Here is a 23038-nt window from a genome sequence, read left to right on the forward strand (position 1 = left end):
CCTTCTCTCTGAAAATCCGGGGCTTGGCTCTCTCTGTAGAGATCCTGATTTTAAATGCCGGTCGGCCTGCCTGCCTTATCCATCTTTACCGGGCTCCTGTAAGGCTGCTGGGCAATGCTTGTCTATCTGTGTACTCATTTGGTATCAAGGGAGAAAATGAACTGTTGTCGAGAGATGGGCATGTCGCTCAGTGGCAGAGCACTTACTTGCCTAGCAGGTGAGAAGTCTTGAGTTCAATTTCCAGCACTAAGAAAGTGGAAGCAGAAAGAACTTTGAGTGTTAGGCCAGCTGGCACTACCTAGTGAGACCCAGTGTCAAAAGAGTAAAAAAAAAAAAAGAAAAGAAAAGAAAAGAAAAAAGGTTTTTTGAAACAAGGTTTCTTTGTGCTGCCTTAGGTGTCCTAGACTCACTCTGTAGACCAGGCTGGCCTCGAACTCACAGAGATCCGCCTGCCTCTGCCTCCCTGAGTGCTGGGCTTACAGGAGCATGCCACCATGCCCGGCTTTTTTTTAAAAAACAGGGTTTCACCATATAGACCTGGATGTCCTGGAACTTGCTCTATAGATCATGGTTGGCCTCGAACTCACAGAGATCTGCCTGCCTCTGCTTTTCAAGTCTTAACTCCCCTAGGATTAAAGATGTGTGCCACCATCATCTGGCTTTAAAAAAAAAAAATCTAATTTCTTTTTTTTTCTAATCTAATTTCTATAAGCAAAATAATTGTCTAATATCCGGGTGTGGTGGAGCATTACCTCCAATTCCACCCCCCGGGGAGGGCAGGCAGGCAAGATCACAAGTTTGAGGCTAGCTTAGGCTACGTAGTATGACCCTGTTCTGCCTCAAAATAATAAAGGAAAGAAGAAGTGGGAGAGAATAAGAAGGAAGGAAGAAGTAGCAGAAGGAGGAAGAGGATGGGAGAGGTGTGGTGGCGCGCAGCTGCCTGGAGCTCCACCATCCTGGTGTCGTGGCTTGGACATGACGCAGATGCAGTGAACTGAACCCAGGTCCTCAGCAAGAATAACAAGTGCAGATAACTGCCACTGAGCGATCTCTCTAGACCCCTTGTGTGTGTGTGTTTCTCGAGACAGGATCCTACCGTGTAAGGCAGGCTGGTCTTGAGTTTGCAACAATCTGCCTGCCTGGAGTTCTCGGCCTGCCTGAATCCGGCCAGCTTTTGAGGCTGCACTGGGGACAGCTGGCCATCCACTCCCGTGCTCCTACTCAACCATTGGGTACGCGAGCACTGGGAACAATACTCACCGCACACCTTGATGTGTACCAAGTTGCTCCTCTTGACTACTTTGCCGACGCCTGCGGTGCAGATGTACTTCCCGCTGTCCCTCTCCTCAGCAAACTTGCTGAAATTCTGATACTGTGTCAAGACTGTCTCTTCCTTCTGGATGGTGAATTTGGCTGAAGGCGTGCCCGGGACAGCGCAGTACAGGCTCAGAATTTGTCCTTGGTCCAGACGACTGGAGGAAACTTCCAGCTTCGGCTTGGGAAACAGCTCTGAAGAAAGGAGGCAGATGTGTCCGGGTACCATTTCAATCCTCTGCCTGGAGATGCTCCAACCCCTCCCAGGCCTTCTCCCTCAGCATCCCTACCTGTTATGTTGACCATGACACTGCTTGCCTTGGAGATGCGGTTAGACTCTACTTTGCAGGTGTAAAGGCCACTGTTCTCCACCATGGCCATGACGGAGTAGACAGCCTCGCCGCCCTGTCTAGAGGTGGCCACGATTGCCTTGTCCTTTTGGATTATAATTTCTGGAAATTCCTGGACCAAGTGTGTCACTTGAACTGTGCACTTAACGCGGAGCTGGTCTCCTTCTATGATCATTCCAGAAGGCTGGATTTGAAACTTGGGAGTAGAAAAGGACTCTATAAAAAAAGAAAAGAAAAAAAAAAGACGACAAGCCGGTTGGACTTAAGTTCAAACTTGGGCACTTCCTACTCTACTTGGGTGGGAGGAATTCTCTTTGTGTGTGTGTGTGGGGGGGGAATGCTCAGAATACATATGTGTGAAGGCCGGAAGTCCACCTCAGATACCGTGTCTCAGACACTGCTTTATCTTTTGTTTTATTTCTTTTTTTAAAAAATGTATATGGAGCTGGGTGTGGTGGTGCACAACTTTAATCCCAGCACTCTAGGAGGCAGAGGCAGAAGTTTGAGGCCAGCCTGGACTACAAAGCAAGTTCCAGGATAGCCAGGGCTACACAGAGAAACCCCGTCTCTAGAAAATAAAAACAAAAGCCAAACAAAGGTATATGTCTGTGAACTACATGCAGGTTTACTGCCCATGAAGACTGTTAGAGGGTATTAGAAGCCTGGAACTGGCATTACAGATGGTTGTGAGCCATCATGTAGGTGCTGGGAATCCAAGCCATGCCCTCTGGAAGAGCAGTCAATGTGCTTAACCACTGAGCCGTCCCTCCAGCCCCAACTGCTTTGTTTTTTGTTTGTTTGTTTGTTTGTTTGTTTGTTGTTGTTTTTGAGACAGACTCCATCATTGGCTTGGGGCTGGATAACAAGGCTGAGGCTGACTAGCGAGTGAATATTAGCAATCTGTCTGTCTCAGGTTCCCTAGGGCTAGGATTACAAGCGGCTTTACATGGGTTTGGGGCGCTTAACTCCCTGAGCTATCTCCCTAACCCTTTTCTGTTCTTTTGGCTCCTCTTCCTCATAGCCCCTCCCCCAATGGAGGAGTTCTTCCAAATACCAGTCAAAGTTCTACCGCTTAGCCGTGTCTCTAGCTCTCTCTCTCTCTCTCTCTCTCTCTCTCTCTCTCTCTCTCTCTCGTTCTCTCTCTCTCTCTCTCTCTCTCTCTCAAAACATTTATTTATTTTTATTTTATGTGCATTGGTGTTTTGCCTGCATGTGTGTCTGTATGAGGGTATCAGATCTTGGAGTTACAGATAGGTGTGAGCTACCATGTGGGTGCTAGGATTTGAACCCAGGACCTCTGGAAGAGCAGTCAGTGCTTTTAACCACTGAGCCATCTCTCCAGCCCCTTTAGCTCTCTCTTTTGTTTTTTTATTTTGAGAGACGATATCACTAAATTACCCAAAGTGGCCTTGAACTTGTTGTATAGCTGAGGCCAGCCTCGGCCTTTCAATCTTCCTGCCTCAGCCCCCTGAGTAGATGGAATCACACGCCCGTGTATCAGTCCTCTTCCTGCTTATTTCTCTTCCTTAATAGTGTTTACTTATTTCTTTGGCTTTTGGAATAGAGTCTCTTAGCTGAGGGTTAGTCTCGAACTCCTGATTTTCCTGACCATACCTTCCCAGGGCTGGGATTATAGTCTGTGTTACCCAGCTTTTAGCTCTGAGAGCAGCCACCCCAAAAGGGAAGCACAGCTTCTCTGGTTCTGAACTCCTTTTTGCTACACACGACCTCACAAAGAACAGTAAGTAAGGAGAAGCTGACCCTGCACGGTGACGTAGTCGCTCCTGGTGTATTCCGAGGTCTGCATTTGGATGCCGGACAGGATGCCAGCCTGACAGCGGAACACTACCACGTGGTCTTGCTCCTCGATGGGGAACTCAGTTAGCACAAAATTCTGGTTTGAAGTTTTGTCTTTCCGCAGCTTGACAACCGTTGTGTCCAGCTCTACCTTCTCAATTTTAAAATGTATCGGTGGCTTTTCCTCCCGGACAGAACAATTGACTGTCACAACTCCACCTTCTGTTACCTCCTTTTTGTCCAGTGTCACTGTGGGGTTGGGTACACCTTTGGAGATAAGAAAAGGGCAGTTAGGAGCAGTTCCTCACAACGGTCCATCTCCCTCACCCATCACGGTGGCTTAATCCCAGAGATTCAGCCCTACCCACCGCAGGGAACGCTGGGCATTTGTGTGTCTGCCATTGTACTTTCAACTTTAAAAATATAACTTTAAAAATATAATACGATTGACGTTCTCTCTCTCTCTCTCTCTCTCTCTCTCCCTTTGTCTCTCTCTCTCTCTCTCTCTCTCTCTCTCTCTCTCTCTCTCTCTTCTTTCTTTTTCAGACAGGGTTTCTCTGTGTAACAGCCTTGGCTGTCCTGGAACTCTCTTTGTAGACCAGGCTGGCCTCGAACTCACACCTGCCTCTGCCTCCCAAGTACTGGGATTAAAGGCGTGCACCACCACCACCCATCTGAAAATAGGACAAATTTAATCTCTCTTGAGATTTCATAGCCCTAAAGAGCAGAGAGACGTGTGGGAAACAGCCATGTGTTCATAACAACTATGACACAGCCTGGTAAGTGTTTCGTTAGGTGACGTCATACTAGGAATTGAGTAAACTGGCCCAGACTGAGATGGCATAATATCAGTAGGTGATACATCTCATGGGTCCACTATTGCTCATGGTTGACTGAAGCACTGTACCACATACAGCTGAGTGTGTGGTCCACTGGTAGGCTAGAAGCCTTGCTTTAAGCACTCTGTTATTTTCATTTCACTAGCGACAGCTCCAGAGCTTAATGTTTTTTATTGCATTTTATTTATTTATTTATTTATTTATTTATTTATTTTTTGATGTTGTGTGTGGTCCCAAGAGGGCTACGGTATGTGTGTAGAGGTCATGGGACGCGAAGGGGGTCAGTTCTCTCCTTCCCCCAGGTGGGTCGAGGGTACTGAACTCAGCTCATCTGGCTTGACAGCAGTAACTTTAGCCCTCTGAGCCACCTCTGTGGCCCCCCATTCTGATGTTTAGAATGGCTTGTGGCCTTGCCCAGATGGTGACCCAGAGAGAGAGATTGCAGTCCACTGGGGTTTTGTTGTTGTTGTTGTTGTTGTTGTTGTTGTTGTTGTTGTTGTTTGGTTTGGTTTAGTTTTGGTTTTTCCAGAGTTTCTATATGTAACAGGCCTGGTTATCCTAGACCAGGCCAACCTTGAAACTCACAGAGATTTATCTCAGTGCTGAGATGAAAGGTGTGTGCCACCAACACTCACAGTGGCACGGCCTGTGGTCTGTCACTGAGGATAGAGGGGCATTAAACACCGCAAGGACTGGCGCCCTGGGAGAAATCAAGTGTGTTAAGAAAGTGCTAGAAGAAACTCAGGAGCTGGGTCTGGGGACATACGCCTGTAGCCCCAGTGCACAGGAGACTGAGGCAGGAGCACTGTTCCTAGATCTTAGTTTGAATCCAGCCCAGGCTGTGCGGAAACCGTGTTTCAGAGAGAGGGTGGAGAGAGTAAAGCAAGCCACTGAGTAGAGTTCTGAAGGAAAAAAAGGGGGAAACGTAGTCTGTGACATAAGGAGGATTGGGAAGGGTAAGGTGGAGGATGGGATGGGGTGAAGGGTGTGGGCGTGAGGAAGGAGTGAGAAATGCTCTGACACAGAAAAGTTTTTTTTTAAAAGCCTGCACTTTCAGGTTGGGAGAATGCCCAGCAGTGACGGAGAGGTTAACCAGTGTGACCATTCCTTCTCAGCTACTGTCCGTGCTCGCCCACGGTCAAACCCCAGGACTCACCATTCACTGACACCTCGTATTCAGGAGTGGTTTTCTCCTTGTTGTTCAGGACCACGGTGCATTTGTACATCCCTGAGTGGAAAACCCGAGCCTGGGGAATGAAGAAGCTCTCCGTGTGCTCCCTGGAGGAGACGTTGTACACCAGAGCGTCGTCCTTATAGAACAGCATCAGGTGCTGAGGCCTGATGCTCGAGGTGGTGCTGACATCCACCAGGCACTGCAGGGTCAGGTTTTGCCCGTTCGACACCTTCCAGGACGGCACGCTTTCCATGTGGACGCTGTTGATGGTGAAAGCTGAAGGTAAAGTAGGAGGAAGGACAACGCTGTTACCTCAGAAACAGCGTCATCCAGAGGTCAACACGGGACACACACACACACACACACACACACACACACACACACACACACACAAGTACACACTAGTTGGCATAATAAACAGTGATTCTCTATCCTAAAGTCAGACATGCCTAGGATTGCTCCACCCACTCCCAGACCTAATGGAACCAGAAGATTTCTAGTTGTCCCACTCTCTCCCATTCCCTTACCTCCCCATCTTCCTCTGCACGCCCCCCCAGCCCCCACCACTTCCTCTGTTCCCTCTCCTTTCCTTTTGTATTTTTTTTTTTTTAAGGAAAAAAATTTTTTTGTTGTTTTTTTGTTTTGTTTTTCGAGACAGGGTTTCTCTGTGTAGCCTTGGCTGTCCTAGACTCACCTTGTAGACTGGGGCTGGCCTCAAACTCACAAAGATCTGCCTGCCTTTGCCTCCCGAGTGCTGGGCTTAAAGGCGTGTGCCACCATTGCCCGGCAAGGAAAAGTCTTTTTTTTTTTTTTTTTCTAAAGATTCTGCCCACACGTGTGACCACAAGAAGGCACAAAATCTCATTACAGGTGGTTGTGAGTCACCATGTGGTTGCTGGGAATTGAACTCGGGACCTTCAGAAGAACAACAGATGGTGCTCTTAACCTCTGAGCCATCTCTCCAGCCCTTATTTATTTATTTTTGAGACAAGGTTTCTCTGTATAAGAGGCCTGGCTGTCCTGGGACTCACTTTGTAGACCAGGCTGGCTTGAACTCGCAGAGATCCTCCTGCCTCTGCCTCCTGGGTGCCACTCTTTCTTCCTTCTTTTATCTCATTTAATCCCCTAACATTTAAAATGCTTTCTATAGTAACTGTTTTTTAAGACCCTGTGGGGAAATATAGACCACATTATACAAAATGAATGTGCAGTATTGGTCAGGTGTGGGGCTAACATCTGTAAATCCCAGCATTTGAAAGACTGAGGCAGGAGGATTACTATGAGCTCAAGGCCAGGCCAAGTCTCAGAGTGAGACTGTGTCTCAAGTTAAAATAAATAAGTAAATGAGAGAGAGGGAGGGAAAGAGGGGAGAGAGAGGAGAGAGAGAGAGAGAGAGAGAGAGAGAGAGAGAGAGAGAGAGAACGCACTATAGGATTATAGCAAGTTCAAGGCCAGCCTAAATTACATAGTCAATCTCAGGCAAGCCAGTGAAATTCTAAAATCTCAAAGGAAGGAAGGGCTCGGCGTGGTGGCACACACCTTTAATCCCAGCACTCAAGAGGCAGAGGCAGAAGCAGGTGGACCTCTGTGAGTTCAAGGCCAGCCTGGTCTACAAAGTGAGTCCAGGATAGCCAGGGCTACACAGAGAAACCCTGTCTCAAAAAACAGAAACAAAAAAAAAAGTCAGTACCAGAAATATAGTATGTAAAAACTATAAAATTCCCTATGCTGTGGCTGGAAGGTGATTGTCATTTAGTGGGCTCAGAGGTGTCACCAGATGAGGAAGATTTTAAACCACTTTTTTTGTTGTTGTTTTTGTTTTTGTTTTCCGAGACAAGGTTTCACTCTGTAGCCTTGGCTATCTTAGACTCCCTTTGTAGACCAGGATGGCCTCAAACTCACAGTGACCTGCCTGCCTCTGCCTGCCTCTGCCTCCCTAGTGCTGGGATTAAGGGCATGTGCCACCATGCCTGGCTTACTTTTTTATTTTGGCAGAGCTTTATGTAGCTTAGAATGTCTGCTGGTTCTTTATACAGCTGAGAATAACTGAACTTCTGGTCCTCCTGTCTCCGCCCCCAAGCCAGTGGTCCTCAATCTTCCTAACGCTGTGACTTTTATACTTCATGTTGTGGCCACCCCCGACTGTAATGGAAGTTTTGATTTCCTTTTTTTTAAGAACCTCAGTTATATTAGGTAAATTTGTTTTTGTTTTAATCCCAAATGTGGGATACGGGGCTGCTTTTAGCTTGTCCACAGCCTCGCACGGGCTAGAAGAGGGGTGTGGTCTTTGTCAGCTACAGATAGTTTAATTCTGAAGACACTGAGAGGGTATAAACATCAGAGTACTGAGAGAGAAAAAAGGCTTCTGAGAAAGAAGCAGTCTGCTGCTCCCCGTGCTGTTGCTGGCGCATCCTGCTGTGTTTGCCGTTGCTGGTTCCCTGGACTGCTGGCTATCCTGAGACTGAGGTTGCTGTTGCCCCCAGAGAACCTGATGGCCCTAAGCAGCCAGGAGCAGTAAAGAGATCTCCATCCCTTCTCCTCACTAACCTCTCTCTCCTACCTAAGGTTGGGGTGTTGAATGGTAGTAGAGTGAGCCGGGTGTGGTGGCGCACACCTTTAATCCAGCACTTGGGAGGCAGAGGCAGGTGGATGTCTGTGAGTTCTAGACTAGCCTGGTCTACAGAGTGAGTTCAATAACAGCCAGGACTACAAGAGAAACCTTGTCTCAAAAAACCAGAAAAAAAAAAAGTAAAGAAAGAAAGAAAAAGAAAGACATTAGGGTGGGTAAGGAAGGGAGGTAGAGGCATAAGGAAAGCAAATCCAATAGTTTCAAAAGGTGCTACACCCAACCATAAAATGATTTTCATTGCTTCTTCATAAGTGTAATTTTGCTACTGCTATAAATCATAATTTAAGTATCTGATACGCAGGATATCCGATATGCAACCCCCAAAGGGGTCTTGACCCACAAGTTGAGAACCCCTGTCCTAAGTGCTAAGATTAATGTGTGTGTCACTAGGCTAGGTTTACGGAGACTAGATGAGGCCAAAACATCATTCCACATAAAATAGATAAACCTTGAAAAAAATCTAGAGCCAATTAAAAAAAAAAAAAGATCATTTAAAGCTGAGTATTGTGGCTGGCTCACATCTGTAATCCTACCCTAGGAAACTGAGGCAGGAGGTTTCCTATGAGTTCAAAGCATACATGCATACATAAGAAAATTAAAACATAGCCAAGCACAGTGGCACACACCTGTAATCCCAGCACTCAAGGAAGCAGAGACAGGAGGATCTCTGTGAGTTCGAAGCCAACCTGGTCTACAAAGCGAGTCTAGGACAGGCCAAGGCTACACAGAGAAACCCTGTCTCAAAAACAAACAAACAAACAAACAAACAAACGAAAAAACCAAAAAATAAAATGAAAGAAAGAAAACAACAATAACAACAAAAAGTTCAGTTCTTGCCATAGTCACACATGTCCATTATTGTACGATAATCTAAATCTCCTCCTTGTCAGACCAAGAAAGATCTTCACAAATCAGTATTTTGGACCACCTTGCTCTAAAACACACAGTCACGAACTGTACCAGAGTGACTGAGAGAAGGCATCTGGGCTGAATTTTATCCCAGAACCAGGTTCACATATTAAATCCTAACCTCCAGTCCTGCAGAACGTAACTCTACATGGACCTCGGGCCCTGTACTAAGGACGTTAAATTAAATTAAACTGAGGCCAGTAGTGTGAACTCTAATTCACTAGATCTGTGTTCTTGTCTTATGAACATGGGTCCCATGTGAGGACGTGGCGGGGGGTGGGTTGCTTTGAATTTAAGACAAGTCTACTAGATCCTATGTTTAAAAAAGGAAAGAAAGAAAAGACATAGAGAGGGCAGTCATCCGGGATCAGGAGAGACCTCAGAAGCCAGACTTTGATCCCGGATGCCTAGCCTTCCGAGAAGCAATACGTTTCTCTTTACGTCACCCAGTCTGTGGTATGTGCTGCGTCAGATGGAGTTTAGGCATGGCGCCTCGAGGCCGTTAGTACAGCTCTCGGGAGACTGAAACAAGATTATTACTGTGGGCTCGAGGGCTTGAGCTACACAGAAAAACCCTGCCTTCCCGGGCACGTAGTTGATAGAACCCTGGCCTGGCTTGCGTCATGAAGCTCTGGGTACAATCCCCAGCACTACATTATCAAAAAGAAAAGCGCCAGTGAGATGGCCTGGTGACCTGAGTTTAACTCCTGGGCCCCACCCGGTGGAGGGAGAGAACCATACTGCACCAAGTTCTCCCCTGATCTTCATGTCTTCATATGTGCAGAGTGGCTGTCCTCCTCCAGATTAATTGTTTTTTTAATTTAAAGAAGAAACTAAAACCCTGTTTCACAACACACACACACACACACACACACACACACACACACACACACACACACACACACACACACGCCCCACATACCATTAATGCCTGCACTCAGTTGACCAGTCTACTCTACAAGGCAAGTTCCATGCCATCCAGGGCTACACAGTAAGACCCTGTCTAAAACAAACAACCCCCAAACAAACAAATGCAAAATTCTCAAGACAACTCCTTCTCAGGAAATGAGCAGCCGTAGGCCTCCCCTGCTGTGAACAGGGCCGTCAGTTATCCCCAAGCTGTTGCTTTTTTCAGCTCTGGGCCCCACTCAGCCCAGCCTGGCCTCCCCCTCCAGAGCGGAAGATGGCCCGGAATCTTCGATCCTCCTGCCTCCACCTCCCAAATGGTGCTAGCTGACAGGCAGGGGTCACACTTGGTTCTGAGACACTGAAGAGTGAGCCCAGAACTTCAAAGCTGCCAGGCAAGCACTGCACCGCTGGAGAGCCAGCATCGCTCTCAGCACAGGAAAAACAACTGGGACACCGTAGCTGGATTCTATCCATACAGAATAAATGGGAGTTTTAAAGACTTGTTTCTTCTCTGTTTCTAGACATTTATTTCACACAGAACGATTTATAACATCATAATATCCAAACTGCCTAGCATGTATAAGGTCCTAGGTTCGATCCCCGGGACTGCCAGAAATAAATAAACTAACGAGTTCTTTAGGTTATCAGGTCTGTTCATACTGATGTATGGTCTCCATCCCGTTATTGGCTACTATATAGACAGTTTCCTGAACCAGCCGCCCTTAGCTAGTTAGGGCTGAGAGTTTATTATCATTTTCAACATCATTATTATTTGGTTGTTTGAGACAGGGTTTTTCCGTGCATTCCTGGCTGTCTTGGAACTCACTCTGTAGACTAGGCTGGCTTCCAACTCAGAGATCTGCCTCACGAGTACTGGGAATAAAGATGCATGCTACTATACCCAGCCATTCAGAAGTTAGCTTTTTTGTTTTTGTTTTTGTTTTTTTTTTTTCCGAGACAAGGTTTCACTGTGTAGCCTTGGCTGTCTTGGACTCACTTTGTAGACCAGGCTGGCCTCGAATCACAGCGATAATCCATCTGCGTCTGCCTCCCGAGTGCTGGGAGAGTTTTTGTTTGTTTGTTTAACTCCCGTTGGCTTTCTGCTTCTATATGTTGAAATGAGAATGCTGACACATCTGCACTCCTTGGTATTTTTTTTTTTTCCTTTGTGTTGGGAAATCAAAGCTAGTATTTTTTGAATGACAGGCAAGCATTCCATCACCGAGCCACACTTTGCCCAGCCCCACGCCCCTACCTCCATATTTTTATCTTGGACAGTGGCTGTGGTGCTAAAGCAGCCTGGACCGACAGATAGTTCCTTCTTTCCTTCTTCACACCATTCGTGGCAAAGTACCACAGGACAGGGGTCTCTCTAGGTCAGGTCCTGTCCCCAGAGCTGAATGGCTCAGAACACACACACATACACACACACACACACACACACACACACACACAGAGAGAGAGAGAGAGAGAGAGAGAGAAAGAGTCTGTCTCTCTTTGTCTCTGTCCCTCTCCCATTCCCCTGTCTTTGTCTCTCTTGCTGTCTCTGTCTCTGTCTCTCTCTCTTTCACACACACACACACACACAAATAATAGATGCAAAAAATTAAGTTTAAACAAAACATTACTGTTGTCTCTTCCTTCTTTTAAAAACTTTTTATCGTGTATGTGAGTGTATGTCTGTGTATTTGTTTATGTACATTAAGGCAGTGTCCAAGGAAGTTAGAAAGGGGTGTCAGGTGCCCTGGAGCTGGAGTTACAGGCCATTGTAAGCTGCCCAACATGGGGGCTGGTATTCAGACTTTCATTGCAAAAGCAGTAAGAGCTCTGAAGCATCGAGCCATCCCGGCTCCCTGCCCTCATCTTCTTCTAAGAGAGGATCCAACCAGGCCAGTAAACCACTGAAGTTGCCAGAAATGCCTCCCCTCAGAGAAGGAATGCCTCCCTTCCCAGAATCTGTTCCATCTAAAGACGAGCTAGGGCAGGGAAGGCTTAAGTAAGTATCCCCTTTATGAGACAAGGAACTTTTCCTTCTTAGAAAATAATACTCGGGCTTGGGAGATGGCTTAGAAGTTAAGAGCACCACTTGCTCTGCCAAAGGTCCTGAGTTCAATTCCCAGCAACCACATGGTGGCTCACAACCATCTGTAATTCAGTCAGCAGGCACACATACATTCAGAACTTTGTATACATAATAAATAAATAAATAAAAAGTTTTTTAAGAAGAGAAAGAAAATAAATCTTGCAGGGCGTGGTGGCATATGCCTTTAATCCCAGCACTTGGGAGGCAGAGGCGGGTGGATCTCTGTGAGTTTAAGGCCAGCTTGGTCTACAGAGTGAATTCCAGTATAGCCAGGGCTATTACACAGAGAAACCCTGTCTCAAAATCACCAAAAAAAAAAAAAAAGAAAGAAAAAAGAAAAAAGAAAAAAAAAGAAAAAAAAGCACTTGGGAGGCAGAGGCAGAGACAGATGAATGGCTGTGAGTTCGAGGCCAGCCTGGTCTACAAAGCAAGTCCAGGACAGCCAAGGCTACACAGAGAAACCCTTTCTCAGAAAACAGCAACTCACCATGTAGCCCTGGCTGTCTTGGCACTAAGTAGGTAGATCAGGCTGGCCTTGAACTCACAGAGCTCCACCCGTCTCTGCCTCTGCTGGAGTTAAGGTATGTGCCACCACGCTTGGCTACTGAGGCTTTTGTAGTGAGGCCGCGTGGGATGTCATCACGGGTGAGTTCTCTCTAACACACATCCACTAGCGTAACACTCACCTGGTTCATTGCAAGGAAATTTATATTCCCATCCTGCCAGGGGGAATATTACAGGATGGGAGAGGGGAAAACATTGCAGAAAGCTTGAGGAGCCAGGTGACGGGGGCACACCTCTAATCCTAGCACCCAGGAAGCAGAGGCAGTACTACCAAGCACAGTGAAACCCTGCCTTGGGTTGGGGTGTGGCTGGGGGGGGGAGGGGGGAGTCAGGGGAGACCAGAGAAGGGGCTCAATGATTAAGAGCACTTGTTCTCCCAGAATTAGGGTTCCCTGCACCCACATCTCACAACCCATCTGTAGGTTCTAGACGATCCAGTGTTCTCTACTTGGAAGCCAAGTGCCTGTACATATGAAAAAATTTAAATAATAATAAAAATAGGGCTGTTGAGATAGCCCAGCAAACAAAGGTGTTTATTGCCATGTCTGTTGACTGAGGGAGCTTGGGGAGCCCTAGGACTCACACGGTAGGAAAGAATCAACTCCTGATAGTTTTTCTCTGACCTGTACAAGTACATCATGGGAGGCACACACAAGCACAGGCACACAGGCAGGCACAAACACATGTGTGTGCGCACACACACACAATAAATAAATAAACAAATAAATAGTGCATTAAAAATTAAAAATAAGAAGCTAGATGTGGTGGCGCACAGCTTTAATCCCAGCACTCGGTGAAGCAGAGGCAGGTGGATCGCTGTGAGTTTGAGGCCAGCCTGGTCTACAAAGTGGGTCTAGGACAGCCAAGACTTCATAGAGAAAACCTGTCTTAAAAAAAAAAAAAGAAAGAAAGAAAGACACAGAAAACAAAACAAAACAAAATAAAAAATAAAAGAAAATTTCCAAAATGATTCTCCCTCTGAGAACATGAACACACACACTGTTCACTACCACCAGGGCAGCCCCCCTGCCCTAGCCAGCCTTTAAAGTCACCCTTGGCCCTGCTTGTCACATCTCCCATTATCCAGGGTTATTTATATGACATATATCTATACGTGTGGAGCCAGATGCTCCTTCTCCCATCAGTTACAGACACGGACAGCTTCAAGCTCTCCCCTCCAGGACAGCTGCCTGGGCCGAGCCAACTGCACATCTCCTGGGAGCAGCTTAATGGAGGGAATGTCTCACCGGATGCACCGGGAGGCAGAGGCAGGTGGATCGCTGTGAGTTTATTTATTTATTTATTTATTTATTTTTGGTTTTTCAAGACAGGGTTTCTCTGTGTAACAGATCCAGCTCTCCTGGAACTCTCTCTATAAACCAGGCTAGCCTCGAACTCACAGAGATCCTCCTGCCCCTGCCTCCCCAGTGCTGGGATTAAAAGCATATGCCACCACGCCCAGCCTGTCTCAATCTCCTAAGTCCTTAGGGCTTAGTCATGAAAACAAACAAACAAACAAACAAACAAAATAAAATCAAGCAAAGAAAAAAAATAGCACCCCCCAGCCATCTTGAGAATTCTTCATGTCTATAAGACAGAAAGTCTACTCTTCTCTGTAAGTAAATATCCCGAGCAGGAGCACAGGAGCACAGAGGTCTTGCCAGCACAGAGGTGCGTAACTCATGGCTTGGGGGACTTGGGCTCTGGGAAGTGGTGTACATAGTGTTGGCGGTGTCCCACAGACTTCCTGTTATGCACAACTGACTTTTCTGGAAGGCTTTCCACTACCTCAACTCTCCTCATTAAACCTCAAACGGTTCAAAACTGTTATAAAGAACAGAGCACAGAACAGCCTAAAGAGATCTGAGAGAAGGCTGATGGGAAAAACCCTGAGTAACAAAGTCTTCACAGTGGGGCTGGAGAGATGGCTCAGTGGTTAAGAGCACTGTCTGCTCTTCCAAAGGACCTGGGTTCAATTCCCAGCACCCATATGGCAGCTCACAACTGCCTGTAACTTCAGATCTGATACATGCTGGCCAAACACCAATGCACATAGAGTAAAAGTAAATAACTTTTTTTTTTTGAGGCAGAGTTTCTCTGTGCAGCCTTGGCTGACCTGGACTCTTTTTATAGACAAGGCTGGCCTCAAACTCACAGCGATCCACCTGCCTTGCCTCCCCAGTGCTGGGATTAAAGGCACGTGCCACCATGCCTGGCGCAATAATTTTTTTTTTTAAGCCTTCACGGCACTGATAAGTCACAATGCCACACCAGGAGGCAGTGGTGGCACCTCACACCTTTAGTCTCAGAACTCTCAGGTAGGAGGCAGAGGCAGATGGCTCTCTGAGTTCGAGGCCAGCCTGGTCTACAGAGTGAGTTCTAGGATGGCAGAGCTACACAAAGAAACCCCATCTGGAGGGAAGAAAAACAAAAAGACACAATGCCAAACACTAAAATGATGGGGCCTTCTTCCTGAATCAAGGCCTCCTTGGCAAGATGAGCCACCCGCCATCAGCTAGCCACCTGGCTCTCAACCTGGAAATGACTCAGAGTTGGGGGAGCTCCCCCCCCCCAACTACCCACTATTGTCAAGAAAATTACAAAGCTCCTGGGAGCATGGAGTTCCTGAGGAGCTTCCATGTTTGCAGAGAACATACTGCCCCGTCTGCCCGAGGACTCTCAAACATGGTCACTTCACGTTCCTAGCCACGTGACATTTATGCTACACCTGTGCCAGGTCACTGGGCTTTCAGGGAAAATAAGAAATTACCCCTGCTAGCCAGGCATGATGGTGTACGCCTTTAATCCCAGCACTCAGGAGGTGGAGGAAGGTGGATTGCTGTGAGTTCGAGGCCAGCCTGGTCTACAAGGCAAGTCCAGGACAGCCAAGGCTACACAGAGAAACCCTGTCTCAAAAAACAAACCAAAAAAAAAGGAAGTAGAAAGAAAGAAAAAGAAAAGAAATTACCCCTGCTGTCTGCGTAACTACGCGCACGTGAGCACACGCACACATGCACACACTCAGGCTGGTAGAGACCCTAGTGGCTATAGTCCAGTCTTATCTAATGCAGAGAGGAAGAGCTTGCCCAGGAAGAGGGCAAAGACAGTGTGCAGGACGTGCCCCGGGACTGAGTCAGCTGGCCAAAGGCAGGCTGCGGTCGCTCAGAACATCATGTGTCAGGACACAGGGGCGCGAGAAACCTGTGGCATGGCCAGTTCTGAGAGGGAAGCAGGAAAGAGGGGTCATGTCGGTCAGGATGGTGATGCCAGAATGAACTGGAGTTCGAGAAAAATCTCCGGGGCCTCTGACTCCACGTCAGTGAGCACCCTGCGGCGGTTCAGATGAAAGTGGCTGAGGTAGCCGGGTGGTGGTGGCACACGCCTTTAATCCCAGCACCCGGGAGGCAGAGGCAAGTCCTTAATCCTAGCACGCAGAGGCACTGTGGTCTTCAGAGCAAGGTCCAGAATAGCCAGATCTGCACAGAGAAACCCTGCCTCAAAAGTAAGTTCGTATGAATAAATAAATGAAAATTTTTTTAAAAAATTAAATTTTAGATTACATTTTAGCACAATTTTTCAATGCTTAATTTGACTGACTACAGACTGAAAATGGAAGACAGGTTCCTGGCTACGAGAATGCCAAGGAAAGGAGAAAAGAAAAGACAAAGCCTTGGTACTGAGAGGAAATCTGAAGGCCTGGCACAGGAATAAACTGTAGGCCCAGGATTGAAGGCCGAGGCTCAGGGGAGAGGAATGGAGCCGTAGGAGGCTGAGGAGAGAATATGGCTGAGGAGAAGCTAACGGGGAAGCTCCAGAGACAGGAGAGGGGGTGGGCAGTCAGTCTCCCCAGGGAGCGAGCAAGGAGGGCTTCCTAGGAAGAAAAAAAGAAAAACAAAACAAAACAAAAAACCAGAAGGAAATCCTAAGTCAGAGAAGACAGATCCGGGTACGATCTTTAGTCAAGGGCAGCAAAAGTTCCGGGATGGAAAAGACTTGGCGTCAGGTGGTCTTTGGTGACTCCTTAGAGAGGAGAGACTCCAGGCAGGGAGGTCGCGACCTGAGGAAGCTGAGGGGGGGACTGGCCATTCTAAAGTAGCTTCCAGTTTCCAACAGGAATGGACACAAGTAGGGGTGGGTAGTTTAATATATGATTTTTTTTTTCTTTCATTCTTTTTTTTTTTTTTTTTTAAGAGCCACCAATTGGGTTTGTCTATGCGGAGAAAGGAACTGGGAAATCAAATGGAGATTCTCAACGTGGGCGTGGGGGCGCTGGTGAGGTGGCCCCAGTGGTTGAGAGCAGTGTCTGATCCTCAAAGCGGGAGAAAAGACAGGAATAAATGTAGCCATGAGGTCCCTATGATGAGGAATTGATGGGCTCCGGCCCAGGTGGCCCAGCGGGGACCCTGGAGGGGAGCCAGGAGGATGGGTGGGGAGGGAGATTAGCCAGCTGCCAGAGCCAGGCGGGAAGTCCAGGGAGTTCCCTCCAAGCCCTCTGTTTTCTAGATGAAGAAGTCATCTCCTATAATAAGGGAGGCAGGCTGCAGTGTGGGGAGAGGTAGAGATGGTCTGGGGGCCTGAGCGAGGAAGGAAAGGGGTCCACGTTTGGCCAGGACCTGACTGACTCGCAGAGCGGGGGCCACTTGGAATAAACAGAGTGGGTGGACTGGCTTGCTTAACCCTAGTGTTGAGCTGGCGCAGCTGGGTCTCAGTTGTCTGGATCGTAAAACAGATCTGAGGGGGTCAGCAGGCAGGCAGGACCTAAGTGGAGCTGAGGCAAGAAGGAAACGGTTCTCTAAACAAGGCCAAGAGGCCCTTCCCATCTCAACTCACAGGCTGTGCTTCTTTTGTTCTACTCACAGGGGCTGGGACAGGGACAGCGTGGCAGCCCTGTCCCTTGAGCAAGGTGCAAACCAGGTTTACTTGGTTTTTTTGCTTAGTTTGATTTTGGTTTCATTTGGTCCTACACCCCGCCCCCGGCTGCCCCCCACCACTAGACATGGGTTCTCTGTGTAGCCTTGGCTGTCCTGGACTCACTTTGTAGGCCAGGCTGGCCTCGAACTCACAGCGATCCGCCTGCCTCTGCCTCCCGAGTGCTGGGATTAAAGGCGTGGGCCACCACCGCCCGCTGTTACCTCTGACTTAGTTCTGGAGCTTTGCCATCTGTTGAGCTGTATTGCAGCCCCTGGGCAGGCCCTCCTCTGAGGTGCTCTAACTGCTGCCCTTCCTATATTGCCCCTTTTGTCAGCTCAAAGAGAAACCTGTACCCTAAACCCCTAAAAGCAGTCCAAGTGACCTCTGAAGGGAGATCCAATTCCACCCAACCCATCCCTCTTTTTGTCGCTCCGGACATTATTTTCTGAACCAGAACAGCAGCTGGACTGAAGCCTTTTCTTTCTTTCTTTCTTTCTTTCTTCCCTTCTTCTTCTTCTTCTTCTTCTTCTTCTTCTTCTTCTTCTTCTTCTTCTTCTTCTTCTTCTTCTTCTTCTTCTTCTTCTTCTTCTTCTTCTTTTGGTGAGACACAGTCCTGGACTGTCCTGGGCTCGCTTTGTAGACCAGGCTGGCCTCAAACTCACAGTGATCCACCTGCCTCCACCTCCCAAGTGCTGACATTAAAGGCGTGCGCCACCACCACCCTGGCTGAAGCCTTTTCTATGCCAATTAACCTGTCTCCTCGACAGCTCTCAAACACCTTAGAGGAATTCCAGATAGGAGCTCCCTTCTATGAGGTGGTCCATGACTAGCTCTGACTCCCACTAAGGGTGGGCTTTGTTCCCTCCTCCAAGAATGATGCTGCGATGCTGCGTCTCACCAACAAATCCCAAGTGGTCACAAGCCTCCCCCCCCCCCCCATGTATTGGCTTTTAGTTCCCACCCTCTCTGGCTCCTCCGCTGATGACTCCTTATCCTCACACTCACATTTCACCTGTCTTGTAAGTGTTTTACCCTCTGAATTTCCCCCTATACCAAAACAAGCAACTCCTCCACCCCCATGGCTCTCACCCTTACGACAAGGGCTCTAATAGGTAGAACACAGCCAAATGACCAATCAGATTAAGGAAGCCTGATCTTGGTACAACAAGCCGTAATCACTCTACAAAATCAAATAGATTTCCTGGCTGCAGTGATCCTCCAAAACAGCAGAGGACTAGACTTAATAATGGCTAAAAAAGGGAGCATTTGTGCCTTCTTAGGGGAAAAGGCTGTTTTTACGCAAACAAGCATGGCCTAGTACAGAAAAATGCTAAACAATTCTTAGACTCAAACAGAGACAGGGTAGACAATATTTCCTGAACTGCTTGGGGGGCCACTGATCTCCCCACTCCTTGGCAGACCCAACCATGATGGTTGTACTAGCCTTGCCCTTTGGTCTCTGCCTTTTCAGCTGTCTCACCAAGCTCTCACTTTGTTCTTCCAACAAAGACTGCACGCTTTCACCTCCCAAAGGACCACTCAATTCTTCATGGCTAAAAGCTGCCAGCTCCTATGCCACCTGGAAGGGGCCTGGGCATGCTCCTTCCACCTCTGAGACCCCACCACAGCTAGAAAATCTCTCCCTGCCATGCAGCTACAACTACAATGCAATTACAACTCTTTCCCCTTCTTCTTTTTTTGGGGGGTGGGGTGGGGTTCAAGACAGGGTTTCTCTGTGTAGCTTTGGCTGTCTTAGACTCACTTTGTAGACCAGGCTGGAATGGAACTCACAGCGATCTGCCTGCCTCTGCCTCCTGAGTGTTGGAAATAAAGGTGTGTGCCACCACGCCCGGCCTCCTCCACTTCTTCCTCCTCCTCATTATTATTATTATTATTATTATTATTATTATTATTATTATTTTCCTTCTCCTCCTCCCCCTTTTTCTTCCTCTTCCTCCTTCTCCTTTTCTTCTTCTTCTTCTTCTTCTTCTTCTTCTTCTTCTTCTTCTTCTTCTTCTTCTTCTTTTGTTTTGTTGGTCTGCCTCTGGAGTGCTAGGATTAAAGGTGTGTGCTACCACTGCTGGGCCCCTTTTTCTTTTTATCCTTTCAGATTTGCTGTATATTGTATAATAGCCTGGGGTGATGAGGAATTGAGTCAGGCTGAACTGGGCATTAGCCCCTAGCCAGAAAGAATGGTGCAAACCCAGCCTAACCTTATTCAGCTCCACCCGAAGAAACAGTGTGCCTGGGTACCAAAAAGAACCCACCCTGCTCCCAGCCCAAGCACCAAAAAGAGGTGTAACTTTCTGGTAACCACACACACAGGTCTCCCAGCCCCTCAAACAAAGTGCTCAACCTTCACCCCCTCAGAAAGATTGAGCTCCCTCACTGATCTAAAAACAGCACCTTCAGCCTGTTGTCTGTTTCTCTGGCTCGTTTTTTCTTTTCTTTTCTTTTCTTTTTTTTTTGGAGGGGGAGAAGTTGAGACAGGATTTCTCTGTGTAGCCTCCGTTGTCCTGGCCTCACTCTGTACACCAGGCTGGCCTCGAACTCACAAAGAATTGCCTGCCTCTGCCTCCCAAGTGCTGGGATTAAAGGCGTGCTCTGCCATGTGAAGCAGAGAAAGAGATGGGAGAATAGTGGGTGCTGTGGAAGACAAGCCATGGGGGTCTTGAGACGCAAGAACCGTCTAGGGCCGGCAGGGCAGACTCCAGACAGGAGATAGGAGAGAGCTGGGCTATAGCTCGGCCAGTAGAGCGCTTGCTTACAACGCTGGCGTTTGATCCCCAGCACTGCGGAAAGCTGGTGTGATGTGTGCCTATGATCTTAGCCCTTGGGATGAAAGCAGGAGGACCAGAAAGTCAATGTCATCCTGAGCCACAGAGTGAGTATGGGTACAAGACACCCTGTTTGTGAAAGAGGGGCAGAGAGGTAGGAGGGCATGGATGAGGTGGAAAGTGACTAGGACAGACATTTAAGTTATAAATGTGTGCTATGGGTGAACATCTTTGCCCTTCACTAATCCCCATGGACAGGGCAAGTGAGCCTTCTCCTTTACGCCAATCTCAACCTCACCCTACTCCACGTCACAGGGTCTGTGGACTGTTTCTGTTTTTATAGCAAGGGGGCAAGGGTCCAAGAAACAAAGCAACACACTGGCCTTTGACATCAGGGGAGGTGACACACTACTGTAATCCCAGCACTAGGGAGGCTGAGGCAAGAGGATTTGAAAGTTCAAAGGCAGCCTGGGCTCCAAAGTGAGTTCGAGACTACCTTAGGATACAGTGGGGAGATTTCTATCGCAAACCAGACCAAGCAAAGCAGAGCAAAACACAGACTCCAGACAGATGTCTGGGTTTCCGGTAGCGGAGATTATAGTGCTGACAAGCCCTGACTTTCTAGGCTGAGGCATGGCTTTCTGAGGCTCGCTGATTCCGTCCCTAAGTGGGGAAGGCTTGATGATAGATAACACATAGTCGGCCTCCGTGCATGTACATCGTCGCCAAGGCAGTAGAATGTCTAAGGAAAGTGGCTGATAGGCCATCAGCCGTCCCCACCCTGGGGCCACAGCTCCATCACTGGCTCAAGTCAGCCCAGGCACTCTCTATAGCTAAAAAGAACTGTAGGTCAGCCTGCAACAGCAGCATCCTTAGTTTTCACACACTGAAGTGACTCCTAACTGTCTGAGTACGTAATCTGTGAGCAGAACCGCAGCCCCTGGGCTGGGTTGAGCCCCTTCCTTTAGAGTCCCAGACCAAGCAAGACAAACCCTTCATCTGAAATTTCCTAAGTTCTCAATTGATGGTGGGTGTGATTTAAAGGCAGACAGAGCCCTTCCCCACATGTGGGCACAGAAGATCTCACTAGAAACGGAGCTAGGCGGGTGGGAAGGGAGACCTGGCCTCTCCTTGTATTTAATCTCTTAGAAGGGAGTCCAAGCCAGGCGTTGGTGGTGCACACCTTTAATCCCAGCACTCAGGAGGCAAGAGGCAGACGGATCGCTGTGAGTTCGAGGCCTGCCTGGTCTACAAGAGTCCAGTACGGCCAAGATAACATAGAGAAACTTTGTCTTGAAAAACAAAACAAAACAAAAAAAAGAAGAAAGGGAGTCCTGACCCCCATGTACAGTCCGTCCCTTCAGCCTTCGTGAGTCTCTCAAGGCAACAGTGTCTCATATGTAAATTTTAAAAGTTGAAAGAAAAAAAATTTTCCTTTAGCCTTTTGTTTTGTGTCTGCCTCCCAAGTGCTGGGATTATAGATACCAAACCGAACCGAATAAGCAGAGTTGGAAAGTAAACAATTGGACACGCAGTATGATGTAAAAGCAAACAGTTTATGACAGAAAGACCACAAACAAATGATGAGCCCTGTCTTTTGTTTTGTTTTTAAATCATCTCCCCAGTTCCAACAAACAGAAACCCACCAAGGTCTAAGAATGAGACTGTTTCTGGAATGTTCTTCTACTGTGCTGTTTCTAAAACACAGTCCTTGAGCTTTGACTCAGAACAAGTTCTTGTTCTAAATGCCTCTATTTCTTTTCTTTTTTTTTTCCTTTTTTTTTTTTTTTTTTTTTTTTGGTTTTTTTGGAAACAGGGTCTCTCTGTGTATCTCTGGCTGTCCTTCTAAATGCCCCTTACCAAAAAAAAAAAAAAAAAAAAAAAAAAAAGTAAGCCAAGACAGAATCCACTTTAGTTTTCCTTTGGAATATTTTCCCTCAGTTGTTAATAAATACCAACCCTTAAGCAGTCCACCATGAGTTAAGACTCTCAGAACAGACACAAAGAAGAAAGTCACATAAAAACACCAGGACTTACAGTTTTCCTGAGCCTGAAGGCTTGCATCTGAAAGAGATAGAGAAAATAAAAAAAAAAAAATTTAAAAATCTGTTGATTTAACTAACTTCAAGTCTCCTGAAACTGAAGGGAGAAGTAGGTTATAAACTCACAGAGCAGCAGTGTGAGCAGCGCGGCCAGGTGCATCTTGCTGACTGAGGCGCACCTCAGCTGCATCCTGAGAGGAGGGCAGGCTCTTGTAGACTGAGGCACGCAGTCAGTTCTGCCTTCCAGTCATGCTCAGGAGAGGAATTCTTTTCCTCGTCACAGACCAGAAGCTGATTGTGTGAAAAGCAGAAACAGCTCTGACAACTTCTCCAGGCACCCAGAGAAAGAGAGAGAGAGAGAGAGAGAGAGAGAGAGAACAGCCCTGGTGCTTGTCAGGTAATGGCGGCCATAGCTGGAAACCAAGGACAATAAGGTCTGGGCTGGCCCTGATATCTCCTCAGGAAATGACTGGCATCCGGAGAGACCACGGAATCTAGTGGCTTTGTCTGGAAGAAAAGAAAACAACAACAACAAAAAAAAACCAGAAATGACATTTGCCTCAAAGTTCTTGAGTCTTGCCTCATCTGGGTTTGGGGACTCCTTCCCCTGACAGGGTGAGGTTTTTTCCGTTTTGTTTTGTTTTGTTTTTAATTTCCCTCCCTTCGGCTTCCACCCAAAAGTGCTTTTGTGGGATACCCAGTAAGGCCTGCCTGCCTTTCCTATGTGCCCCCTAAGGGGG

The 23038-nt window shown here is 47.5% G+C and overlaps 1 protein-coding gene across 4 annotated transcripts in view; it reads right to left on the reverse strand.

The window, feature by feature from the left end:
- PECAM1 (platelet and endothelial cell adhesion molecule 1) overlaps nt 1–22741 on the reverse strand; it is a 53080-nt gene extending 30339 nt beyond the window's left edge. For 2 of the 4 annotated variants that reach the window (XM_084748524.1, XM_084748523.1), the window contains exons 1-6: nt 22425–22741; nt 22294–22320; nt 5457–5750; nt 3426–3728; nt 1605–1880; nt 1261–1509 (exon numbers count right to left, since the gene is read on the reverse strand). In XM_084748524.1, the coding sequence (XP_084604650.1) occupies nt 1261–1509; nt 1605–1880; nt 3426–3728; nt 5457–5750; nt 22294–22320; nt 22425–22488 (1213 nt within the window). In that variant the 5' untranslated portion in view covers nt 22489–22741. The remainder of the gene's footprint in view (nt 1–1260; nt 1510–1604; nt 1881–3425; nt 3729–5456; nt 5751–22293; nt 22321–22424) is intronic. The other 2 variants (XM_084748525.1, XM_084748526.1) reach the window with 2 other exon arrangements.
- Nucleotides 22742–23038: the final 297 nt, after the last annotated feature.

This window comes from Acomys minous, assembly GCF_964271855.1.
Source record: "Acomys minous genome assembly, chromosome: 12".
NCBI lineage: Eukaryota > Metazoa > Chordata > Mammalia > Rodentia > Muridae > Acomys > Acomys minous.